Below are 25,132 nucleotides of genomic sequence, written 5' to 3'. Positions count from 1 at the left end.
AAGCTCCTTCATGCTTAGAAATGTGACTAATACAAGTGAATCATGAAAGTTAGTGGTTGCTGCAGTGGCTCCTCAAGCTGTTATTTTATGCCTTAAGCCAAACTTGAAAGAAGTAACACCAGAGTGGAACATCAATTTGTCTTCACTTACTGGCTTGCCTCACTTGCATTTTCTCAGCAAGGAGCTGTGAAATGTTAAACAACCTGAAGAGTATTTCTAACATGCAGCACTAACTCTGCCTTGAGTTATCCTCTGGGTTAGTCCCAGAACAAACCAACACAAAATAAACCAGGTTTATTTTATCTTTTATCTTCTTCATCTGTTCTTTATCTTCTGTCTTTTATCTTTATGTATTTCAGGCACAGATAAACAGGTGTAAAATAACACTTTGTGCTAGTAAACATTACAACTACTACTACACCTCCTATCAGTCCAAGCATTTCATACAATAGACTCATAGAATCATGAAGGCTGGGAAGGATCTCCAAGATCATCAAGTCCAACCATCAACCCATAGAATCAAGCAGGTTGGAAGAGAGCTCCAAGCTCAGCCAGTCCAACCTAGCACCCAGCCCTGGCCAATCAACCAGACCATGGCACTAAGTGCCCCAGCCAGGCTTGGCTTCAGCACCTCCAGGCACAGAGACTCCACCACCTCCCTGGGCAGCCCATTCCAATGCCAATCACTCTCTCTGACAACAGCTTCCTCCTCACATCCAGCCTAGACCTGCCCTGGCACAGCTCCAGACTGTGTCCCCTTGTTCTGTTGCTGGGTGCCTGGCAGCAGAGCCCAACCCCACCTGGCTACAGCCTCCCTGCAGGCAGCTGCAGACAGCAATGAGCTCTGCCCTGAGCCTCCTCTGCTGCAGGCTGCACACCCCCAGCTCCCTCAGCCTCTCCTCACAGGGCTGTGCTCCAGGCCCCTCCCCAGCCTTGGTGTCCTTCTCTGGACACTTTCCAGCACCTCTCTTGAATTGAGGAGCCCAGAACTGGACACAGCACTCAAGGTGTTCTTTCCAATGTGCTACCTGTGATATGTCCTCTTAAATCAGTATTTCTAGGTTCCATTTTAATAAAAGAGAGGAATAACTTAAGGAATAATTGAAACAGCAATGCCATTCCCAGAATTTGACCCAGTCCTCCCATTCCCACTACACCATGTCCCAGGGTGCCACATCTGCTTCTTCTGAACACACCCAGGGGTGGTAACTCCAGCACCTCCCTGGGCAGACTGTTCCAATGCCTCATCACTCTTTCAGCAAATAAATTCTTCCTAATACCCAAGCCAAATCTCTCCTGGCACAAGTTGAGGCCACTTCCTCTTGTCCTGCTGTTTGTACTTGGGAGAAGAGACCAACAGCCACTTCACTACACCTCTTTTCAGGTAGCTGTAAAGCAATGAGGTCTCCTCCCTCAGCCTTCTTTTCTCCAGCTCAAACACCCCCCAGTTCCCTCAGCTGCTCCCCACCAGCCCTGTTCTCCAGACCCTTCACCAGCCTTGTTGTTCTCTGGCCATGTTCCAGCATCCATACACAAGTGCACAACTGCTCACTTGGATTAGAGGTCTTCAAAAGACAAAAAAATGAAGGTAGAAAAAAATCCTAATTAAATAGCTATGAAGAAACACCCAGGGAGGAAGACACTCACCTTTGTTCAGTGTCTGCTAGAAGCTACAATGCATGTCTAAAGCATTCTGTGGCTACTGAGAGGGACTTGGGGGTGCTGCTGGAGGAGAAGCTCAACAGGAGCCAGCAGTGTGCACTTGCAGTCCAGAAAGCCAAGCAGAGCCTGGGCTGCAGCAGGAGAAGTGTGGCCAGCAGGGCCAGGGAGGGGATTCTCCCCCTCTGCTGTGCTCTGCTGAGACCCCACCTGGAGTACTGCATCCACATCTGGAGCCTCCACTACAAGAAGGATGTGGAGATGCTGGAGAGTGTCCAGAGCAGGGCCAGGAGGATGCTCAGAAGCTGCAGCAGCTCTGCTGTGAGCACAGACTGAAAGAGTTGGGGCTGTGCAGGCTGGACCAGAGAAGGCTCCCAGGTGACCTTCTTGTGGCCTTCCAGGATCTGAAGGGGGCTACAAAAAAATCTGGGGAGGGACTTTTGAGGCTGTCAGGGAGTGGCAGGACTGGGGGGAATGGAGCAAAGCTGGAGGTGGGGAGAGTCAGACTGGATGTGAGAAGGAAGTTGTTGAGCATGAGAGAGGCTGGAATGGGTTGCCCAGGGAGGTGGTTGTGGCCCTATGGCTGGAGGTGTTTGAGGCCAGGCTGGCTGAGGCTGTGTGCAGCCTGCTCTAGGGTAGGGTGTCCCTGGGCATGGCAGGGGGGTTGGAACTGGCTGCTCCCTGTGGTCCCTTCCAACCCTGATTGATTCAGTGATTCTAGATGAGGCTGCAGGTAAAAGTAAGCAAATGACAGAGAGGTTGTTCAGGGAGGTGGGAGATGTCTCACCAACTTTTTCACATGCTTCTGCCTATCTGGAAGGCCAGAAGTAGACCAAGGGATAAAGCTGAGGGCCAGCTTGCCAAATTTTAACAGCTTCTAAAGCTTTTAACCAGTATTCAGCAGTACTTCTACCCACTCTGCATCCTTTCCTGCAGCTCCCCAGCTCTGCTTTGTATTTGCAGTGCTGCACTGTGCTCCCAGGAACACCAACGAGAGCGAAGAAACTCATCTCTCAGGGTAGCAGCCTCCCCCTGTGAATCCCTCATGAAAAATGCAGCAAGAAATCTCTAGTGGGAGTCTCACTGCCTTTCCACACCTTGGTCATCTTCAAAGGAAAGAAGGGAAGTGAAAAGAGGGGAAAATAAATCTGGTTGGGACTATTTTGCAAAGCCTTCTTCTGAAAAACAACAAACCTCAGTCTGGATTCCCAAGCATCAGAACTCACCAAATGAGAGAGTTGTGAGGAGAGGCTGAGGGACCTGGGGCTTCTTTTGTCTGGAGAAGAGAAGACTGAGAGGGGATCTAATAAATGCTCTCTCAAGTAACTGAGACAAGGACCAGAGGAAATGGCATCAAATTGTGCCAAAGGAGTTTACATTGGATGTTAGTGGCCCTCCTCATCCTGGTGTTATAAGACCTCGTCAATAGTCCCTGCCCAGCCCTCCTGGAGCCCCTTTCAGGTCCTGGAAGGCCACTTCAAGGTCTCCCCAAAGCCTTCTCTTCTCCAGGCTGCAGAGCTCCAACTCTCTCAGCCTGTCCTCAGAGCAGAGCTGCTGCAGCCCTCTGAACACCCTCCTGGTCTCCTCTGGACTGGCTCCAACAGACTCTTAGTCTTCAAATCAGCAGAAACATTTGTCAGGGAGTTTTCCTTCTCAGCAAGACAATTACAATCAAACTGCTTTCCTCTCCTAGTGACAAATTCAAATCCAATTGTTAGGAGACAAAAATTAGCAGCACTGAATAATCCCTGGGTCCCCTGGAATGCAAGCTGCTGGTTTTAGTTGTGTGTTCTCCTAGCAGCTGCAGCACCACACCAATCAGCACTCCTATCAGCAGGCTGGTGGGGCAAGCTCCAGAAACACAGCTCACTTCCAACAGCAATGCTCCAGGACAGAGACAGGGAACATGGAGGTGTGTGGTTCTGTACAACCACTCTGAGGCTGTGTGCAACATCTGCACGTCTAGCAGTGTCCACCTGGCTGACTTCAAATGCATCAAAGCGATGATCATGGAAAGGGAAAAAAACCCAGATGAAAGGAGAAGGAGAAAAAGGGGGGGAGGAAAAAAAAGGTGGGGAGGAAAAAAAAGGTGGGGGGGAGAGAAAAAGGGGGGGGAGAGAGAGGGAAAGAAAGAGGGAAAGAAAGAGGGAAAGAAAGAGGGAAAGAAAGAGGGAAAGAAAGAGGGAAAGAAAGAGGGAAAGAAAGAGGGAAAGAAAGAGGGAAAGAAAGAGGGAAAGAAAGAGGGAAAGAAAGAGGGAAAGAAAGAGGGAAAGAAAGAGGGAAAGAAAGAGGGAAAGAAAGAGGGAAAGAAAGAGGGAAAGAAAGAGGGAAAGAAAGAGGGAAAGAAAGAGGGAAAGAAAGAGGGAAAGAAAGAGGGAAAGAAAGAGGGAAAGAAAGAGGGAAAGAAAGAGGGAAAGAAAGAGGGAAAGAAAGAGGGAAAGAAAGAGGGAAAGAAAGAAGGAAACAGAAGAGAATCTCCTCATTACCAATGGTCTCATCAGAAGTGCAATCACAATTCCAAGATCTCCCAAACAACCTTTAACCATCCCTCGTATTTGCTGTGCCTGGAAAGTTGCAGGCAGCGTGCTGTTGCTCCAGGGCTGCCCCTCATTAGCCTGGGCATCCCAAATTAGGTGTATCTGACTCACAATTTCTGCCTGCTCTGCCAACCAATCACACCAGAAGCGATGCAAGCTATGGTTAAATTAAGCAACGCAGCACCGCAAGGGGCAAGTTGCAACCTATTAGCATAGAGCACGCTGCAAGGAGAGAGATCACAACAGGCAGCAGTATCAAAGCAGCTTTTGTCCCCAGGACGGCTGAGGACATCACCACAAGCGTGACTTTGTGCAGCCAGTGTTGGAGGACCACCACTTCTACAGTGGATGCTGCAGCATAGGATTGAAGGTGAGATGAGGCTGCGTGCATTACAGCAGTGACAGCTTTCACTGACAGCTGCTGTCAGCCACCTTTTTACACTCTTATAAATGCAGCTGTTTGCAGGTGGTAATCAGCCAATCTCTGCTGTGCTTTGCAAGTGGCCCACCACAGATGGCACTCCAAAAAAACAACATGCTTGTTGAGATCTTGGTTGGGTCTTGGTTGATGAAAAGCTCAACATCAGACAGCAACCCTGTGCTGGGCTGCAGCAAGAGCAGTGTGGGCAGCAGGGGAAGGGAGGGGATCCTGTCCCTTGGCTCTGCTCTCCTCAGACCCCACCTGCAGTCTTGGGTGCAGTTCTGGAGCTCCCAATACAAGAAGCACATGGAACTGTTCGAGTGAGTCAAGAGGAGGCCACCAAGATGCTCAGAGGGCTGCAGCAGCTCTGCTCTGAGGACAGGCTGAAAGAGTTGGGGCTCTGCAGCCTGGAGAGAAGAAGGCTTTGAGGAGACCTTGGAGTGGCCTTCCAGTATCTGAAGGGGGCTACAGGAGGGCTGGGGAGGGATTATTTACAAGGGCTTGCAATGACAGGACAAGAATGAGTTTAAACTGCCAGAAGGGAGACTGAAACTGGATGTTAGGAAGAAGTTCTTTACAGTGAGGCTAGTGAGACACAGGTTGCCCAGAGAGGTTGTGGAGCACAGAACCTCCCTGGAATTGATCCACAACCTCCCTGGAAGTGTTCAAGGCAAGGCTGGATGAGACCCTGAGCAATCTGTTCTAGTGGAAGGTATCTCTGCAGAGAGTTGGAGCTGGATGATCTTTAAGATCCCTTCCAACCTAACCCATTCTATGATTCTAATTAACTCCTTAAAGACAGGCAACTCTGTGCTTCTGTACTCCACAACCTCCCTGAAGGTGCTCAAGGCCAGGTTGGATGAGGCCTTGAGCAACCTGTTCTAGTGGGAGGTGTCCCTGCCTGTGGCAGGGGGTTGGAACTGGCTGAGCTTTGAGGTGCCTTCCAACCACTCTCTGATTCTATGATTGATCTCTTCATTTCAGACCTCTAAGACCTCTGGGGTGCATTAAGTTGTAGCTAAGCTACATGACAATGAATACCAAGCAACATGGGAACTCAACATCAACTGCATTACACCAATACAGGGGGTGGGGGAGTAGAGGTTGATGATACAAAGCACAGTCCTCATTTTCATTCATGATGAAGGAAGCTCTGTTATTAAACACCACTTGACACAAAAGGCTGGCAACATAATACACAATCAACTATCAAACTAAAACCCATTGAAGAGGTTTTTTTCCCCTGAACAACTGAAGTATTTCCCATTGATTTTACATGAGGAACCAACACATCCAGATTTCCATGCCTGCAAGAGAACAATCCTCTTCAGAAAGGAAGAAAACTGCCTGTAGCAAAATCTGTTTTTTTTGCACCATATCATTTTCCAAGCTTCTGTGGTTACTTTTGCAGCAGTTATTTAATGGCCACTTTTCAAGCTAAAAAAAAAAGGTATTTTGCCACTTCCAGTCTCTGTTATTCACTGTGAGTGCTTGAAGGACTGAAAATCTTGTCTACAGCATCTTGTGATTTTAGGATCATGGAATCAAGGAATGTTAGTGGTTGGAAGCTAATTGAGTCCAACTCCTCCCTGGCCAAAGCAAGATCCTTGAGGGTAGTCCACACAGGAATGCATCCAGATGGGTCTTAAAGTCTCCAGAGAAGGAGACTCCATAGAATCATAGAAGCAACCAGGTTGGAAGAGACCTCCAGGCTCATCCGGCCCAACCTAGCACCCAGCCCTGGCCAAGCAACCAGACCATGGCACTAAGTGCCCCAGCCAGGCTTGGCTTCAACACCTCCAGCCACAGAGACTCCACCACCTCCCTGGGCAGCCCATTCCAATGCCAATCACTCTATCTAGGAAGAAGTTCCTCCTAACATCCAGCCTAGACCTCCCCCAGCACAACTTGAGGCTGTATTGTTCTGTTGCTGCTTGCCTGGCAGCAGAGCCCAACCCCACCTGGCTACAGCCTCCCTTCAGGTAGTTGTAGACAGCAATGAGCTCTGCCCTGAGCCTCCACTTTGCCAAAGAGATCTACCTTTGCTTTTTGAATATTATGGAATGGCAACAACCATGGCATTGGTCAGGATCATAGGCAAGAAGTCAGTTCTCTTCTCAAGTTCTTGTAAATAACCTCAGACACAGAGTCAGTATCATCTAATCAGGTCCTTATACAGACACTCAGTATTTAATCATGAACTTGCACCTGGAGGTGTTGAAGCCAAGCCTGGCTGGGGCACTTAGTGCCATGGTCTGGTTGATTGGCCAGGGCTGGGTGCTAGGTTGGGCTGGATGAGCTTGGAGCTCTCTTCCAACCTACTTGATTCTATGATTCTACAATTCTCTGATTCTTTTGGTTGTACCTGGTTGTCTTCCTAAGGGACTAACGACCTTTCCCTACCTCCCTGCCCTCTGATTGACTCAGCTCCTCCCTCAGAGGACCATGATTGGAATTTAAGGGCATGCTAACTCTCACCCTTGTAAGAGAACCCTGTGGACATTGCTGAGGGGTGAAAAGAGCACAGCTTTTATCACAGCTTTGAAGTTTCAGCACCATCCTGACATTCAAGTCACGCAGCTTTTGGGCTGTTGGAAAGCTCTCTGATGCATTCAAGCATGGTGATGTTTATATATATATATACACATATATAAGTGCTGACATACATTTCTGTCCCTGTTAATAGAAGCAGGGAACATGATTTGTATTTTGTTGAGTCACACACTAGTATTTTTGGATTGAGATGTCTTCAGCAGGTACCAATGCCAGGCCAAAACCTAATGCTGTTGGCTGGCCATTAAGTCCAGGCTCAGTCCAGAAGCTCTTACTCAAGCAGAATAGCAGTGAAGTGTCATAGAATGGTTTAGGTTGGAAGGGAACTCAAAGCTCAGGGACACTTCCCACTAGAACAGGTTGCTCAAGGACTCATCCATCCTGTCCTTGAACACCTCCAGGGAGGTTGTGGAGCACAGAAGCACCCAATGGGATCAAAGATCACATTGGTTGCTTCTGTGCTCCACAACCTCCCTGGGCAACCTGTGCCAGCGTCTCACCACCCTCACTGTAAAGAACAGATCCACACTCATACCAGCACAACCTGCCAGCATCACACATCCATTACAGCACAACTCACACTTAAAGGCAAGCCTGAAAGATGGAATTTTACTGCTGAGCCATCACAACATGCTGGATGCAGCAGACAGCCTGTGTGACACTCTGTGATACACACTGGACTGTGGTTCACTGCAGAATGTTAAATGTAAGATAACTGGGCCTCCCTATACTTCTCCCCTTCCCAAAATCCTGATCTCTTGACTGATTCTTCTCTAAATGCCTTCAAAACCTTTATAACCCTTCAGGTTTTGAAGCAGGATCACTTTCATTGCGCTCTTATTTCACTGAGGTTTGCCCTGTGGCAGAAAAAAAAACCCAAAACCACTTTGCCAGGGATTAATAAACCTGAAAACCACAATCAAAGTGTCATAAAAAACATATTTCTTAAATATTGAGCCCTCTGCCAGTTAATTCTATCTTCCAAATGCAGATAGCAGCTGAAATGTCACTGCACTATCACAGGCTCACAGGATGTCAAGGGTTGATAGGGACCCAAAGAGATCAGCCAGTCCAACCCCCCTGCCACAGCAGGACCATACAATCTAGCTCTGGGCACACAGGAACTCATCCAGAGAGGCCTTGAAAGGCTCCAGACAAGGAGACTCCACAGCCTCTCTGGGCAGCCTGTGCCAGTGCTCTGGGACCCTTACAGCCAACAAGTTGCCCCTTGTGTTGAGCTGGAACCTCCTGTGCTGCAGCTTCCATCCATTGATGCTTGTCCTATCCCAGGAAGCAGTGAGCAGAGCCTGTCCCCCGCTCCTGACCCCCAGCCCTCAGATAGTTATAGACTTTTATTAGAGCCCCTCTCAGTATTCTCTTCTTCAGACTAAACAGCCCCAGGGCCCTCAGCCTCTCATCAGCCACAGAATCATAGAATCAACCAGGCTAGAAGAAACCTCCAAACTCATCCAGTCCAACCTAGCACCCAGCCCTATCCAGTCAACTAGACAATGGCACTAAGTGCCTCATTCAGTCCCCTTCTGAACACCTCCAGGGACAGTAACTTCACCATACATCCAAGTTTTCATTCACTACCCATTGCATTGCTTATGTTTAACTTCTAAAGCTGGTGATAAAGGCAAGCCGAAAATAATCACAGAATCAAGCAGGTTGGAAGAGAGCTCCAAGCTCATCCAGTCCTACCTAGCACCCAGCTCTATCCAATCAACCAGACCACGGCACTAAGTGCCCCAGCCAGGCTTGGCTTCAACACCTGCAGGGACGGCGACTCCACCACCTCCCTGGGCAGCCCATTCCAATGCCAATCACTCTCTCTGCCAACAACTTCTTCCTGACATCCAGCCTAGACCTCCCCTGACACAACTTGAGGCTGTGTCCCCTTGTCCTGTTGCTGCTTGCCCAGCAGCAGAGCCCAACCCCACCTGGCTACAGCCTCCCTTCGGGTAGTTGTAGACAGCAATGAGCTCTGCCCTGAGCCTCCTCTTCTGCAGGCTGCACACCCTCAGCTCCCTCAGCCTCTCCTCACAGGGTTTGTGTTCCAGGCCATGACCTTTTACTGAGGTGAGGTCATTTGCAGACAGAGGCAGATGCAAACATACTGGAGAGAAAATCCTAGCAGGGGTGTTTCCAAGTGAATACTTCTCCTGGGAGGCTGGCTGGTGTGATGCTGCGCTTCAGCCCGGCACAGCTACCCCATCCCCAGCTTTCCCCTTAATGAACAGCAGCAATGCCCAACACTTAATCTAATCTGGATGTATTTTTAGATGTCTTTGATATTTTATGGCTATCATTAACTCAGCTATGGTTTCAAGGCAAAATTCCCTGGGCAGGAATAAGACTGACTGAACTCCTTGTTGCAGAACAAGCCCTTGAGGACTGTGTTTCTCACCAAGCAAAAGGCTGTTCAGTACTACTGGCTTTTCATAGAATCAGCCAGGGTTGGAAGGGACCACAAGGAGCAGCCAGTTCAAATCCCCCTGCCATGGGCAGGGACACCTCACACCAGGTCAGGCTGCTCACAGCCTCAGTCAGCCTGGCCTTAAACACCTCCAGAGATGGGGCCTCAAACACGTCCCTGGAAATCCACTTCCAGGCTCTCACCACCCTCATGCTGAAGAACTTCTTCCTAACATCCAGGCTGAATATACCCATTTCCAGCTTTGCTCCATTCCCCCCAGTCCTGTCACTACCTGACAGCCTAAAAAGCCCTTCCCCAGCCTTCTTGTAGCCCCCTTAAGATACTGGAAGGTCACAATAAGGTCACCACAGAGCCTTCTCCTCTCCAGACTGAACAGCTCCAACTCTCTCAGTCTCTCTTCACAGCAGAGCAGCTCCAGCCCTCTGATCAACCTCATGGCCCTTCTCTGGACACCTTCCAGCACATCCATAGCCCTCTTGTACCAGAGGCTCCAAAACTGGATGCAGTACTCCAGATGGGGTCTCCACAGTGCAGAGCAGACAGGGAGGATCACTTCCCTCGCCCTGCTGCCCACACTTCTCTTGCGACAGCCCACGCTCTGGTTGCTCTCTGGGCTGCCTAGGGAGGTGGTGGAGGCCCCATGCCTGGAGGTGTTTGAGGCCAGGCTGGCTGAGGCTGTGGGCAGCCTGCTCTAGGGTAGGGTGTCCCTGGGCATGGCAGGAGAGTTGGAACTGGCTGCTCCTTGTGGCCTTTTCCAACCCTGCCTGACTCTACGATTCTAAACCCTGTTTCATCTTCAGTCTCCAGATGCAGCTGGGACACCTTAAGGAGAGAGAGACATCCACAGATTAAGTGGCTAGCAATAGAATAAATCACTTGAGAGCCTGCATGCTTAGTGCAGCTCACTACAGTTGCACAGGAAGTGTATAGGAACCTCCTTGAAGAAAACCAAATCATTTCATTACCATTTATACTAGAAAGAAGTGGGCTGGGTCAAGGGTATGATGAAAGGAGGTTGAAATGAGGTTGTAATAAGGTGGATGTTGATCCCTTTTCTCCAGTAACAAGTGACAGGATGAAAGGAAATTGCCTTAAGTTGCACCATGAGAGGCTTAGGTTGGATATGAGGATAAATTCTTCTCCTAAAGGATTGACAAGCCCAAGGCTGCCCAGGAAAGTGGTTGAGTCACCATCCCTGGAGGTATCTGGCACTTAGGGACATGGCTGAGTGGTGGACTTGGCAGTGTAAGATTTACAGTTGGGAGAGATGATCTTAAAGACCTTTCCCAACCTAAATGACTCTGTGCTTCTACGTTCTGTCCCCTCAGCTGCTCTTCAGAAGGGTCTGAGGGAGAAGTCTAGGGAAAACCTTGCAACTGCAGCACAGGCTCCGCTTTCCTCCCCACTGCACACACAGCTGCAAGCTGATCACTCACACACTGCTTTACATTTCCTGCCCCCCATCCACAGCCTCTTGCAGGCAGCAGCAAAGAGCAATGCTGTGCTCCTTCCTGTGGCAGTGGTTTATCTGCTGCATGTGGTGTGAGAAGAAGCCCTGAGTGCACAGGGCAGCATTAGCTGCACAGGGCTCAGAGCAGAAGCAGAGACTGCTTTCCTCCTAACCATTTCAGAGCCTACTTCTAACCTCAGTCAGCACAATTTTCTTGGACATAAAAGAGGTTTGCAAGCTGATGCAAAGATTTTCTGGCAACCTGAAAATGCTTCTTTTCTGGTGTTGGGCCACCTGAAGGGAAGAGGTCATCACCTGCTCACCAGTTCTGGATGCAGTGCAGAGTGCACTCAGCCTCCCCATGCAGCTTCGACTGAGCCCTCTCTGGAGATACTCAAAACCCAATGGGATGTGTTCCTGTGTGATCTGCTGTAGATGATCCTGCTCTGGCAGGGCGGTTGGACTGGATGAGCTGTGGAGGTCCCTTCCAGCCCCTGACATTCTGTGACTCTGTGATCATCTATCACTCCCCAACGACGTGGCAGTTCCACCGCTGCACAGACATGGTTAGTGATACAGGCTTGCCTCCTGGGGAGGCTAACCCACGTTTCCAAACTCATTGCCAAGGATCACTGGCCCTCCACCCCCACTGCTCACAGAAACACAGCCAAAACAATATTTCATCTTCATTTTCCCACAAAAGGGCCTCTCAATTATGTCAGGATCCTCTTGCTTATTTAGAAAGGCCCCGGCAGTAACTTCTAAGTGCACTCCTGCCACGAGAGCTTGGAAGAGGAAGATTTGTGCTCTGTCTTCAAATGGGTAATTCTCAGATACCATAGTTATGGATGAGTGTAGGCTAAAGCAATTAAATCTAATGCCCTAGGAGAAGTCAGAAGCTATTTCTGACTGAATGACCTCAAAAGGGTGTGTACAAATGCTCTGTTCTATGACACTAGTGAACTAGGGAGGCATCTGAACATGTTCAGTAGCAGGTTTTTTTCCCCCTCTCAAAGCAGAGAGCTTTTACTTTCTTGGTTTGGTCATATTTAACTCCTGACACCAGCCTGTTGCTGCCACAGGCTACCAGGTATGACTACAACAAAACAATGAAAGCTCTACAGAAATCTTGAAAGGAGTCATATGTTCAGTTTGGGGAAGCAAAGAGTCTCAAAGCTAGAAGGAAGCCAAGACAAACAGGAATGGATTGCTCAAATCAAGAAGTGGGCTGGTACAGAACTTCCTTTCTTCATTATTCCTAATCAGTTTAAGAACACGATTCATTTGTTAACCCTCATTCTGTACAAGTCAAGAGAGGGGGAAAAAAAAAGTGAGTTGCCCATTGAATGCACAGCAGAATAATGGAAGGAAGCTGCAGGTACTGCCATGCCTTTGAAAATCATTCACTCCTTGCTAAAACTCTTACGTAGGTATTTGTGTCCATCTCTCCGCCACGGACAATATTTACGTCTGAAGAGCTTCTTGGCTGAAGGCCAAATAGAGAAATCCAGAGAGGTCTAGCAGGAAGATTGTGTCCACCTCTGAATCACTGGACCAGAGTGTATATATTAAGAAGCAATCACACAGCCTTTCAAGTGGAAGATGCTGCCTGAGCCCACACTTCAGCTCCCAAAGTGATGAGCGGTTTGCTGAGCTTCCTGTAACGCAATTACGCTGCGATGGGAGCAGCTCTCGCCAGATTCATCTAATGCTGAGCAGCAAACTGCAAAATAACTCTTGATTAAGTGCAGCTGACCCTCAAGACAGCCTTCAGACTTTTAATTAAGATCTTTAAAGAAAGTTTACTTTGCACACGGACGCAGCAATTGCTTGGAATTATCTTGCAACCGCTAAACCGTCTCGAGGATGAGTTTACTACGTTAACTGACCTGTGCTGGTGGTCCCTTGGGTAAACTACAGCTGTTCTCTCACAGGAAATCTGTAAACCAAGCTTTAAAAAACAGGAAAAAAACCCAACACCCAAAAAAACAACCAAAAACCCCAAAGCAAACCCTCTCAGAGAAAACAAACATCGTTTCCCCCAAGGCAGTGCAGTCTATGCACCACACGTTTAGAAGTCAATCCTGACACAATACTGCCTTAAAAAGCCAAGAATGTGTTCATGGTTTGCAAAGGGGAGGGAAAAACAACATTTAGGGTAAGAGTAAAAACCTGCCTCATTAGAGATAAAGTAAGACATTTTCTGCCCCTGTACTCGGCACTGGTCAGGCCACACCTGGAGTGCTGTGTCCAGTTCTGGGCTCCTCAATTCAAGAGAGATGTTGAGATGCTGGAAGGTGTTTGGAGAAGGGCAGCAAGGCTGGGGAGGGTCCTGGAGCACAGCCCTGTGAGGAGAGGCTGAGGGAGCTGGGGGTGAGCAGCCTGCAAAAGAGGAGGCTCAGGGCAGAGCTCATTGCTGTCTGCAGCTACCTGAAGGGAGGCTGTAGCCAGGTGGGGTTGGGCTCTTCTCTCAGCCAAGCAGCAAGAGAAGAAGGGGACACAGTCTCAAGCTGTGCCAGGGGAGGTTTAGGCTGAATGTTAGGAAGAAATTATTGGCAGAGAGAGTGATTGGCATTGGAATGAGCTGCCCAGGAGGTAGTGGAGTCACCAATCCTGGACATGTTTAGAAGTTGTTTGGATGTGGTGCTTGAGGATATGGTTTAAGGGTGAACTTTGTAGAGTAGGGATAACAGTTAGGCTTGGTGATACAGAGAGGCTTTCCCAACCTGACTGTTTCTGTGATCCTTTTTCACTGGCTAATATTCTCCATGCCGACTACACCATCTCAGTGTGCAGCTAAGTCACTTCTGTTTCAATTAAAATCAGTGGCAAGCTTCATTAATTATCACCAGACATTTATGGTAATGGAAATATACACCATGTAAAATGTTAAGCACTTGGCAATTAAGTTATACCTTTGAGTTATTAAGAAACAATTACCTTAGAGCAGTGAGTTTTATTTGCTGTGTCAGGAGTTGACAATGTCTAGGAGCAGAAGGTTGAATTCTTTTTCCTTCTATATATTTATTCTCCATGAAAAGATGAAGAAAGTTACAAACCCTCTGCATTTACTTCCCACTGAAAGAGCTACCAAAAAAAGACATCACTGCATTTTTATGAGCATCAGTAACTATATTAATGATGTTTATTCTCAGTAAGTGGGAAATCACAGTGAATGACTGAAGGATTACTGCCTCTGGCCACCCTGATCTAGGGTAAGGTGTCCCTGCCCAGGGCAGGGAGGTTGGAACTAGATGATCCCTGTGGTCCCTTCCATCCCTGACTTCTATACTGCTATTCCATTTGCTTAATGCTAGAATTTATTTGCAATCACTGCCAAAAGGAAAATCTTAAATAAATATTAGTTGGGTTGGAATTTCATCCAGTTCAGGGAATTTAAGCTACAAACAACAACAGTGAAACAGGATGAAGAGCTATTAAAAATATAGTTGGATCTGGAGAATGGCAAAAGCACCAAGACTGTAGATAATCATGATGGTCTTTGCTTTAAAAAGTGAAACACCACAGAAACTTTAAAAGTGCTGGGGGGGGAGGGGGGAGGGTGAAAAATAGCTCATAGTAGGCTGAAGATGAGCCAGCAGTGTGCCCAGGTTGCCAAGAGAGCCAATGGCATCCTGGGCTGAATCAGGAGCAGTGTGGCCAGTAGGACAAGGGAGGTTATTCTGCCCCTGTACTCAGCACTGCTCAGGCCACACCTTGAGTGCTGTGTCCAGTTCTGGGCTCCTCAATTCAAGAGAGATGTTGAGGGGCTGGAGGGTGTCCAGAGAAGGGCAGCAAGGCTGGGGAGAGGCCTGTCCCTGTGAGGAGAGGCTGAGGGAGCTGGGGGTGGGCAGCCTGCAGAAGAGGAGGCTCAGGACAGAGCTCATTGCTGCCTACAACTACCTGAAGGGAGGCTGTAGCCAGGTGGGGTTGGGCTCTGCTGTCAAGCGAGCAGCAACAGAACAAGGGGACACAGCCTCAAGTTGTGCCAGAGGAGGTCTAGGTTGGATGTTGGGAGGAAGTTGTTATCAGAGAGAGTGATTGGCACTGGAATGGGCTGCCCAGGGAGGTGGTGGAGTCTCTGTCCCTGGAGGTGTTGAAGCAAAGCCTAACTGAAACCCACAGATGTACCTACAGAGCACCTGGAACTAGATGCCCTGCGATGGATAAAATAAAGAGGTGAGAGAATTTCTCCTACTATCTGACAGTAAGAGAAAAACAAAAACAAGTATTAAGGCTGATGCAGATTATTGATTTTCTAATCAGAATGTGGAACCTGCCTAATTATCCAAGTGGTACAGGCTGATACAGTGCTGTTAGCTCACATGCAAAGCCCCTGCTGTTCAAAAGCCATCTGATCATTAGTAAGCTATGTCCTTTCCGGCAGAGCTGCAAAGCTAAAATATCTGGTTGCATCTTTTGATGGCATCATTAGAGTTCTTCATTAATTTTTGGGTTGGTTTTGTTGCTGTTGTTTCTTTTTTTTTTTCCCCAGAAATAATTTTACAGCCTTTTCCCATCAACAACACAAGACACAAGAGCATCATGCAGGCCTTTATAGTCATCTAGCACCGTATCTGATCGCCCATAGCAGCCACCAAAAAAGGATGCTCTGTGGAAAACTATTAATACAGGTCATGCAAAGTGATACTGCCCTGGTGCACGGATCCAGCCCTACAATTTGTGATTCAGAACCTTCCAGATCAAAAGGTGGTGGCTTTGTAAAGAGAAGGACATCCTCAAGAGAGTTTTGCACGGAATGCATTGCAAAGAAGTCAGAAAGAGTACATTAAAAAGAAAGTGTGGAACAGAAACTTCACTATTCCTGAAATGAATCCAACATGTTAAATTAGGAAACTTATGCAACTAATTATATCCTAGCAGTAGAAACAGTATCAAAGAGCAATGAGAGTTTTTTTCTGAGCATCTCAAGCTGTCTCTTTTTTTTTCCAGCATGTCAATTGAGAATAAAAATAATACAAACTCCTCACAACCACTAAAGAAGAAAGCCCACAGTTAAATTTGCAGCAAATCTGGAGTTCCCCTTTGATCATTCTAAGGCAACAGTTATAGAATTCTATCACAGGCAGGATATCAGGGGTTGGAAGGGACCCAAAGAGATCATTGAGTCCAATCCCCCTGCCAGAGCAGGACCATACAATCTAGTGCAGGTCACACAGGAACACATCCAGATAGACCTTAAAAGTCTCCAGAGAAGGAGACTCCACAACCTCTCTGGGCAGCCTGTTCCAGAAACCACACAATCTAGCTCAGATCACACAGCAACACATCAGATAGGTCTTGAAAGGCTCCAGAGAAGGAGACTGCACAGCCTCTCTGGGCAGCCTGTGCCAGTGCTCTGGGACCCTTACAGTCAACAAGTTCTCCCTTGTGTTGAGCTGGAACCTCCTGTGCTGCAGCTTCCATCCATTGCTCCTTGCCCTATCACAGGGAGAAGCAACTCAAGCAACCCAAAATAATCTAAATAACCATCAGCAGCAAGGACAGAGAGAAACACTGTGACATCCCAGGACAATGCTTCTGAAAAGCTCCAACATCCCAGCATTTGAAGGTAGCTGTGCAGGTGTTCAATATGCACACGCTCCATGTGTAGGTGATGTGGTGTGGCATAAATATTTTACTAGCAGGAGTTTAAGTTACTGACTCATTGCTCACAAAAGGTACCAATGTTCTTTTCTGATTTAATAAGTGTTCATCTTTTCAGTGCTCCTGAATGATTGAAAACAGAAGACTTTAGTCTCTGAAAAGCACTTTCTTCAGAAACCTGCAGGAAAGATCTTCAGATTTCCAACTGGGAGTTGCAGGGGAAAAGAGAGAGAGCTACTGAGGTGCACAAAAAAAGAAGCCTAAACCCATGGAACTGACAGCTCTGCTCTCCAGCACAACTGTACTGGAGTCAGGAATAAATCCTTTCTCTAGTAGCAGAAGTTTGCAAAGCTGTTGGCTTTTCCCAGCACTTGGCAAGTTTATATTCACAAACAAACTAAGCAATTGACTCCTGAATGTAGGTCACAACACTCATTCCTCAGGTGGTTGGCCTATTTCTCTCTTCTTTGAAAAGGCAAACAGAAAAAGAAGAGCAAACTGTGCATAACTATCATCTTTACAGAGTCATTTCCCTATGGAAATGAGAAAGGAAAATATCACCCCTGGGACAGTTCCTTATTGCTAACTACAGGCTGAGAGGTGATCTGCTGGAGAGCAGCGCTGTGGAGAGGCACCTGGGAGTGCTGGTGGCTAACAAGTTACCCATGGCACAGCAATGTGCCCTGGTGGCCAAGAGGGCCAATGGAATCCTGGGGTGTATTAGGAGGAGTGTGTCCCGCAGATCAAGGGAGGTTCTCCTCCCCCTCTACTCTGCCCTGCTGAGACCTCATCTTGAATACTGTGTTCAGATTTGGGCTCCCCAGTTGAAGAGGGACAGGGATTTGTTGGAGAGGGTCCCGCAGAGGGCTACAGGGATGATGAGGGGACTGGAGGGCATGGCTGATGAGGAGAGGCTGAGGGACCTGGGGCTGCTTAGTCTGGAGAAGACTGAGAGGGGATTAGATAAATGTTTCTAAGTATCTGAAGGCTGCCAGGAGCAGGGGGACAGGCTCTGCTCACTTGCTGCCTGGGATAGGGTGTAAGTTGCAGCAAAAGAGATTCTACCTCAACACAAGGGAGAACTTGTTGACTGTAAGGGTCCCAGAGCACTGGAATAGGCTCTGCAGAGAGGTTGTGGAGTCTCCTTCTCTGGAGCCTTTCAAGGCCTGTCTGGATGTGTTCCTCTGTGATCTGTGTTACATAGTATGGTCCTGCTCTGGCAGGGGGGTTGGACTGGATGATCCCCTTGGGTCCCTTCCAACCCATAATATCCCATGATCCTGTGAACTACTGCTTCATTCCCCACTTCTTATTCCAAAAAACCAAACATTTAAACCTAAATAAACGTCTAGATCAATGATTTGAAAGTGAAACACTGAAAACACACACACAGAGCCTTGCATTACTTCAACCTGCATATCAGAGTGAGCTTCGTTTCAGGAGATCACACCATAGGTCTCACCCTACATAGCCCATTCCTACAACACAAATAGTCCAGAGAGCTCTAACAGGCTCTGCTGCAGTCAGGAACAGCTTAACAGAGGTAGCAGCAGGCACTCCATCCATGTACTCAGTCACATCTGAGTACATGTCACCTCCAAGCTGCTTGTCTCAAGACTTTTTTCTTTCCCCTTTCAAATGGTTCAGGTTTTTCTTTGTTCATTTGTCCAATTCTGCAATTGGTATTTGATCAGGGGGCTGGAAAAAAAAAATAAACCACCAAAAATACTGCCTGAATATCTGGTAGTCATTAACTTAGAATTACAGAAATCCCTGAAAATAATTCCTAGGATGGCTGGCACCTTGAAAACCAAGGCAACTTTAGAGAGCGCCTTAAGCGGCGGCGGCAGGGACAGAGACTTAAAGGTAGTACTACTGCTCGATTGCCTTTCGTATCACAGCAACGTTTCAAGCTCCTTCACACAGATCTGCTCAGATAAAAGTTATAACGCTGGCATTTGCAGCTGCCAAAATTGCCATTTGCAATTAAAAATTAAAACTGGCACTCTTCCTATGCAGGCAATTATCTAAACGCAGCTGGCGATCTTCCTTGTTTACAGCGCTGCTGTGTCATGACTTCGCTCTGTTTGGAAATGTGCTTCTTTCCCTCCCTCCCCACCTCCCATTTATCCCACTCCCCCCCCCCCACCCCACCCCGGCTCGAGGTTTAAGCTCATCATTCCTAACTTGAACTCCTTTCCATGATTTCCATCACGATCTCAAAGAGAAAGGTCCAACAACAGGATTTCTCTCCAAGAAAAAGGGTCCGCAAACACAAATTTCGCCTGGCGACTCCAGGCGCTGCAGGAAGCTGAATTCCTGGTGAGTACTTCGGTGGTTCTAGCAACACTTAATTTACATCCATCAGGACAACACCTGTGAGAACCCAAACGGCAAAACCATCCCGACTAAATGCCCTCCAAGGAGAAAGTTCACTACTGTAGCTGATTTCCCTAATAAAACGAAGAGGATGGACAAGTCTTCTAAGCAGACACAAATCCTTTCACTGGATAAAATACATCCATTACGTTTCTCCTGCTTGATACCCACGGCAGTTATTATCTACCAAATCAATCTGTCCACAAAACAGCTTATTAAATCAGCCTGCCACGTTTTGGGTAAGATCTTTTATCACTTAGCAAAACTTCTACTAAAGTAGGGTGATTCCCCTGCTGCCTGGAGTACACTGCATGGTATCAAACACCTTTTAGGGAGCAGTTGCTTTTTGTTTTGCTGTTAACTGCTAGCCTGATTCCAGCAACTATCAGGGAAACAGAGTTGCCTACAGCAGGTATGTTAAATCTTGTGTGGCTTACTTCTGTTTTCTGAAGGCAAACACAGAAATACCTCCTCTATCCCTGATACAGCGCTGCCTATACTCCCTCCTCTCTAATTTATCCCATCTCCCTCTAGGACTGTGACCCGACGCAAGCACCGCGCTGTGCATCTGGCTCAGCCATCCCGAAGACTTTTCAGCAGGGCCTTCTCCCCCATGTTACTAAAACTCGCAAAACCAGGTGATTGGTAATGAACACCACAGACTTCGCGGACACCTGAAGCATTGCGAAGCTTCAGCTGCTCCCCACACAGCTTCCCCAGGCCAGACCCTCTCGGTAAATTACGCAGCGCAAAGTGTGCAGCGCTCTGACAGTGCCGCTCTGCACCGTGCGATGCCACGGGGCTGTCCCTTAGTCGCTGGCTTCCTTGGACGGAGGGGGACGGGAGGAGGCACTTGCTAAGCGCAAAAGCGCAGAGCCGGCGGAGCGCGCTGGCACAGGGAACAGGCTGCCCACTGCGCCCTTCCTCGGGGCAGCCCCCGGCGCTGCGAGCGGCAGGTGGGCGCACCTGGGTCGCGATATCCGCGACTCCCCAAGGGGAGAAACGTCTGGCGCAGGAGGCAGAACTGCGGCTCGCTTTTCAAAGCGGGCTGCGTTCTCTGTCCACCTAAGCAAAACGCATCGGCTGCCATTCCCGCCTCGTATCCACCGCGCCCCGCCACGATCCCGGCAGCGGCCGGTAACCCTCGCGGGGGCGGTCGCTGACCCTTCCGCGCAAACTGGCGGCCTCAAGTGCCCCGGAGACAAGCAATCATGTGCTCCCCCGGTGCTGTGCCGTGCGCCCCTCCGGGTCTGTCTGTCCGGTGCACCGAGCCTCCCTCCCAGTCACCTCCCACCGAAGGTTGCGCGGATATTCCGCGCCGCAGGTGGCTGCCCTCCTCGCCGATGACTCCCGGCCACTTTTAGCGCAACTCGGCGGGGACTTTGCGCTCCCGTGGGGACCGACCGCTGAGCGCAGAGCGATGCTCGGGGAGCGCAGCGTTGGCATGGAAGGTCCGCACCGCGGAGTGCCGTATGGCACCGGCGGCGGGCCGGGGGTATGGGGCGGGAAGAGCGGGGAGCGAGTCTGTACTCACACGAAGGCGTGGTAGACGAAGGCCCAGCCGCGGGGCCGCTCCAGCACGTTGTACAGGTAGTTCTGCAGCCGGCGGTACTTGGCGTTCCTGCGGCAGCTCGGCCCGCTGCTGTACGACAGTGGCTTCCCCAGCAGGCTCATACGGGCGCCGTGCTTCCCGCGGCGGCCCTCCCGCAGCCCGGCGGGGGCGGCCGTGCCGCCGGTGCCCAGGAGCAGCAGGCCGTCGCCGCGGGCACCGGAGCTCGCCAGCGCCCTGCCCCGGCCCGACTCCACATCCTTCATGCCCGCCGCCGCTCCGCTCTTCATCCAGAGCCCCGCGGAGCCGCCCTCCTCCCCGCCGCCGTGGTTGCGGGGCATGGCATCACCCCGGGAGCCGGGGCGAGTGCCGGGGCCTCGGCGGAGCAGGGCGCGGGCGGCGGCGGCCAGACAGCCCGCGGCAGCGGGCCGCAGGAGGCACCGGGGGCCGAGGGTCTCCGGGCGGTGCCCGCGGGGCGCGGGGGCACGGGCCACTTTGGGCGGCCGGCGCGGCGGGGCCGGGCTGCGGCAGCTTCGCGGGCGCCCCAGCCAGGGAGCGGGCGCCCCCCCCGGGCGCACTCTTCTCCCGGGCGGCGGAGCCCCGCCACCAGCCCCCGCCGCGCCGCCCGGCGTGGCTCCGCGGCCCGGGACGGGGCGGAGGGAGGTGCGGCTCCGGCGGAGAGGCCGCGGGGAAGAGCGGCTCCGGGCCGCGGCTCGGTAGTGCCTTTCGCCGCCCGCTGCCTTGCTGCCGGGCCGTGCAAGCTGTTGCTTTTGCTCCCTGTCGGCGAGGACGGCGAGGACGGCGAGGAAGGCAAGCCGGCGGGGGCTGGGGGGGCAAGGCAAGGGGCCGCGCTGCCGGGAATCTCCGCGTTTTGGGGCTGGAAGCGGCGAAGGCAGCGGCGGTGCCCGCGGCGAGGCAGGCGACCGGCGGGACGCGGCGCCCGCGGGCTATGCGTGCTCCCGGGAAATGTCCATTTAAGTCCGAGAAAGTAACAAAACTGCCCGAAGTCTCGGCAGCGGCTCAGCCGGCGGCGGGACCCTGCTGCAAGCGGAGAGCGCGGCCGGCCCGGGCGGGGCAGCGCAGGCGATCCACCGACTGTTCGCCCCGAGGGGGCGGCGCAGCCGGCACCGCCGCTCTGGCCCTTCCGCCGTGCCCCGGTCCCCGGCGGCGGCGAGAGAGTGCGAGTCCCGTAAGAGCGGCGGTGCGGCGGGGGCTGCCCTCCCTGTGGGCTCTCCCCAAGTGCCCAGCGGCTCCGGTCCCGGCGCGGTGCGGGAGGAGAGCAGCGGTGCCGCTGCCCGGTGCCCGAGCTGTGCCGAGGAAGCAAAGCTCCCCCTGCCGAGAGCGGGCCTTTAACTCCCCGCCGCATCAAGGTGAGCTCGCAGGGGAAAATAAATAAATAAATAAAAATTAAATCCAGCCCTCCGCACCTCCCCGCCAGGCTTTGCCCGCCGTTTATTCCCGTGCTCAGCGAGGCACCCGCCAACGGCAGCACCCTCCCCAGATCACGGCCCCCCACGGCTGCCTGTCAAAGGTGGTCGCCGCTCTTGTCGTTCCCCGAGGCTCCGGGGGATGCTTCGGGAGCCTTGCGGAGCCCGAGGCCAGAGCGGGAGCACCCGAACGGGCACTTCAGAGGGGCTTTTGCTACTCTCCATGACATACTTGCAGCCTGAGCACTGCAGTGTGGGAATGGGACGCTAATTCGTGAAGGGTTAATGAAAAGTGACAATGTGGGCGCTAATGTGATGGACAGATCAATAGAGGCATTCTGAAATTCAATTAAATTTCAGCTTTTTTCTTCATTAGAGGCCAAGCTCCCAAGCCTTTGATTAACACACCATCTCCAGCTTGAAGAAAACAAGCAGTAAGCAGTCAAGCAGATGTCATATTCTGGCTGAGGACTTTAAGCTTGTGCCTCTACTGAAGAAAGAAGGAAGCACTGACAGTGCTAATTTACTGCTACAGCCTCTCCGGAGCCATTCCATCAGTTGTCTTTATTTAATCTTCCCTTGTTCACCGCACTTCCTCCTCCACTGCAGGCAGATCCAGACAGGAACTTTCTAACACATGAACCACAGTGACCACTCTCACTCCTGATAAGTGATGGCAGAAACAGCACACATGTCAAAACAGATGTTAAGTAGTTGATATGAGTATCCACAGCAACTCCATGAATATTTAAGCTTTCCAGTGGCACATATCTACTCCTCTTTCTTTGACTTGTAAATTGAGTTAGCTAATCCTTCATTTACTACTTGTTTGCATTTCCCTGGTTTGATATGCAGGTGCTTATATTCTTCATTTCTCTCATTGCTATGTACTCATTCACAACCAGCATGCTCGTCACATCAGCTGGGCCTCCAGCACCATGCTCAGATAAATGCTCCACTGACCTTAGCCACTGGAGTAAAATATTGTCATAGAATGGTTTGGATTGGAAGAGACTCAAAAGATCATCTAATTCCAATCCCCTGCCATGGGCAGAGACACCTTCCACTAGCCCAGGTTGCTCAAGGCCTCATCCAGCCTGGCTTTGAGTATTTCCAGAGAGAGTACATCCACAACTTCACTGGGCAGCCTGTGCCAGTGCCTCACCAACCTCACTGGAAAGAATTTCTTCTAATGTTCACTCTAAATCTACCATCTTCCATCTTAAAGACGTTCCCCAAGGTCTAATCACTGCAAGCCCTTGCAAAAAGTCTCTCCCCAGCTTTCTTGTAGGCTTGGGGTGTGTATGGTGCTCAAGGTCTAGAAAAGTGAACAGTGCCATTCCTTTGACTAAAATACTCAACTGATGATATTCAAAGTCTAGAAAGATTCACAGAATGATGTAATGGTTTTGGTTGGAAGAGACCTTAAAGATCAGTAGGTTCCAACCCTACTGCCATGGGCAAGGATGCTTTCCACTAGACCAGGGTGCTCCAGGCCCCATCCAGCCTGGCCTTCAACACCTCCAGAGATGAGGCATCCACAAATTCCCTGGGCCACCTGTGCCAGTGTCTCACCACCTTCACTGTAAAGAATTTCACTCTGACATCCAGTCTAGATCTACCCTCCTCAAGCTTCAGTCCATTCCCTCTCATCACTGTGAACTGTGCCGTTCCCAGGTGTTTAAAAGGAGGCCAGATGAGGCACTTAGTGCCATGGTTTAGTTAATTAGAAGGCTTAGGTGATAGGTTGGACCCGATGATCTGAGGTCTTTTCCAGCCTGGTTGATTCTGTGATTCTGCTCCTTCAATCGTGAGCACACAGAATCAGCCAGGTTGGAAGAGACACATGGTCCAGTCCACCCAGTAAGGCTCCCATCCCACAAGCCCTCACCCATGAGCTTCATTCACTTGGCACTGGTTGGCAACGGCACAGCTGGCAACGGCAGAGCTCACTGCGGATAGCATCGAGGTTTAAACTGAGGATTGGGCTAATAAGCAGCGAAAATGACCGAGCTCCGGTTCCTGATGCGCTTTTTGTGCTCCACTTAGAAATCTTGCTACAGGTCTGTGCCCTCTAGTGGCGCTTCGACTAATCTGTTAATAACAGCAAGGAAAGCAGCCTGGTGAGCACAGACCCCACGGGCCAATATTCACTTGTAACCGTAGCTGCCAGGAGAGCTAGAAGCAAGCAAAAGTAATGCTCTTAGTGATGAACGAAGTGTTTTATTCTTACGCCGTGCGAGCAGAAGTATTTTCCTATTTGTGATCCCTCATTAAAGAAAATGCTTTTAGAAGTCTGCCTCAGGTGAAGAGATTGAGGGTAATTAATCTAACTTCTACCTGTTAATATGTCAGGGTTGAACGCTGAGTAGATCATTAACACCCAGGCAGCTGCCTGCCCTCTAGCAGGCAGAGGAGCTGGGCTGGGTAAAAGAGCTACTCCTCTTCTTAAGTGCTTGTTGCAAATTACAGGTCTACATTTAGATACCCCTGATATTTTGGCTTGGGACTATATAATACCTACAGAGAGGAGCCGTGTGAAATTCTAGCATGTCCGCGTGGTCTGAGGTCACCCTGGGTTCAGGTGTCAGTAAGAGGATCTACTTGACGAAATCTCCAAGGCAAGAACATCCCAAGGAATCTTGACTTCTCAGGGCTGTGGGTACAGCACATCCCACTTGCAGGTGGGACAAGGAAAATGACAGCTGGGCAAGGCGCCCGTACTGTACTTAAGGGCAAATGTCACCGACATATTCTTCCCCAGCTGATCTGGTTGGAGATGTCCTTTCTCACTGCAGGGAGGGTTGGTCAAGATGACCTTCAAGGGTCCCTTCCAATCTGCTGCATGCAACGATTCTATGAGCGTTGCAAATCATCAGTTTTAAGATGACATTGATTTATTCCAAGTGTATACATCAAAGGTTACATAGAATCATAGAATCAACCAACATGGAAGAGACCTCTGAGATCAGCCAGTCCAACCTAGCACCCAGTCCTGGCCAAGCAACCAGACCATGGCACTAAGTGCCCCAGCCAGGCTTTGCTTCAGCACCTCCAGGCACACAGACTCCACCACCTCCCTGGGCAGCCCAATCCAATGCCAATCACTC

The 25,132-nt window shown here is 50.2% G+C and overlaps 1 protein-coding gene across 1 annotated transcript in view; it reads right to left on the bottom strand.

The window, feature by feature from the left end:
• KCNQ5 (potassium voltage-gated channel subfamily Q member 5) overlaps window positions 1-21,008 on the bottom strand; it is a 259,047-nt gene extending 238,039 nt beyond the window's left edge. The window contains exon 1 of the mRNA XM_064164059.1: window positions 20,581-21,008. Within this exon, the coding sequence (XP_064020129.1) occupies window positions 20,581-20,936 (356 nt within the window). The 5' untranslated portion in view covers window positions 20,937-21,008. The remainder of the gene's footprint in view (window positions 1-20,580) is intronic.
• Window positions 21,009-25,132: the final 4,124 nt, after the last annotated feature.

The sequence above is a fragment of the Pogoniulus pusillus genome, chromosome 25 (assembly GCF_015220805.1).
Source record: "Pogoniulus pusillus isolate bPogPus1 chromosome 25, bPogPus1.pri, whole genome shotgun sequence".
Taxonomy (NCBI): Eukaryota; Metazoa; Chordata; class Aves; order Piciformes; family Lybiidae; genus Pogoniulus; species Pogoniulus pusillus.
The sequence above is the reverse complement of the archived record's forward strand: the minus strand, read 5'-3'. Positions and strand labels throughout refer to the sequence as shown.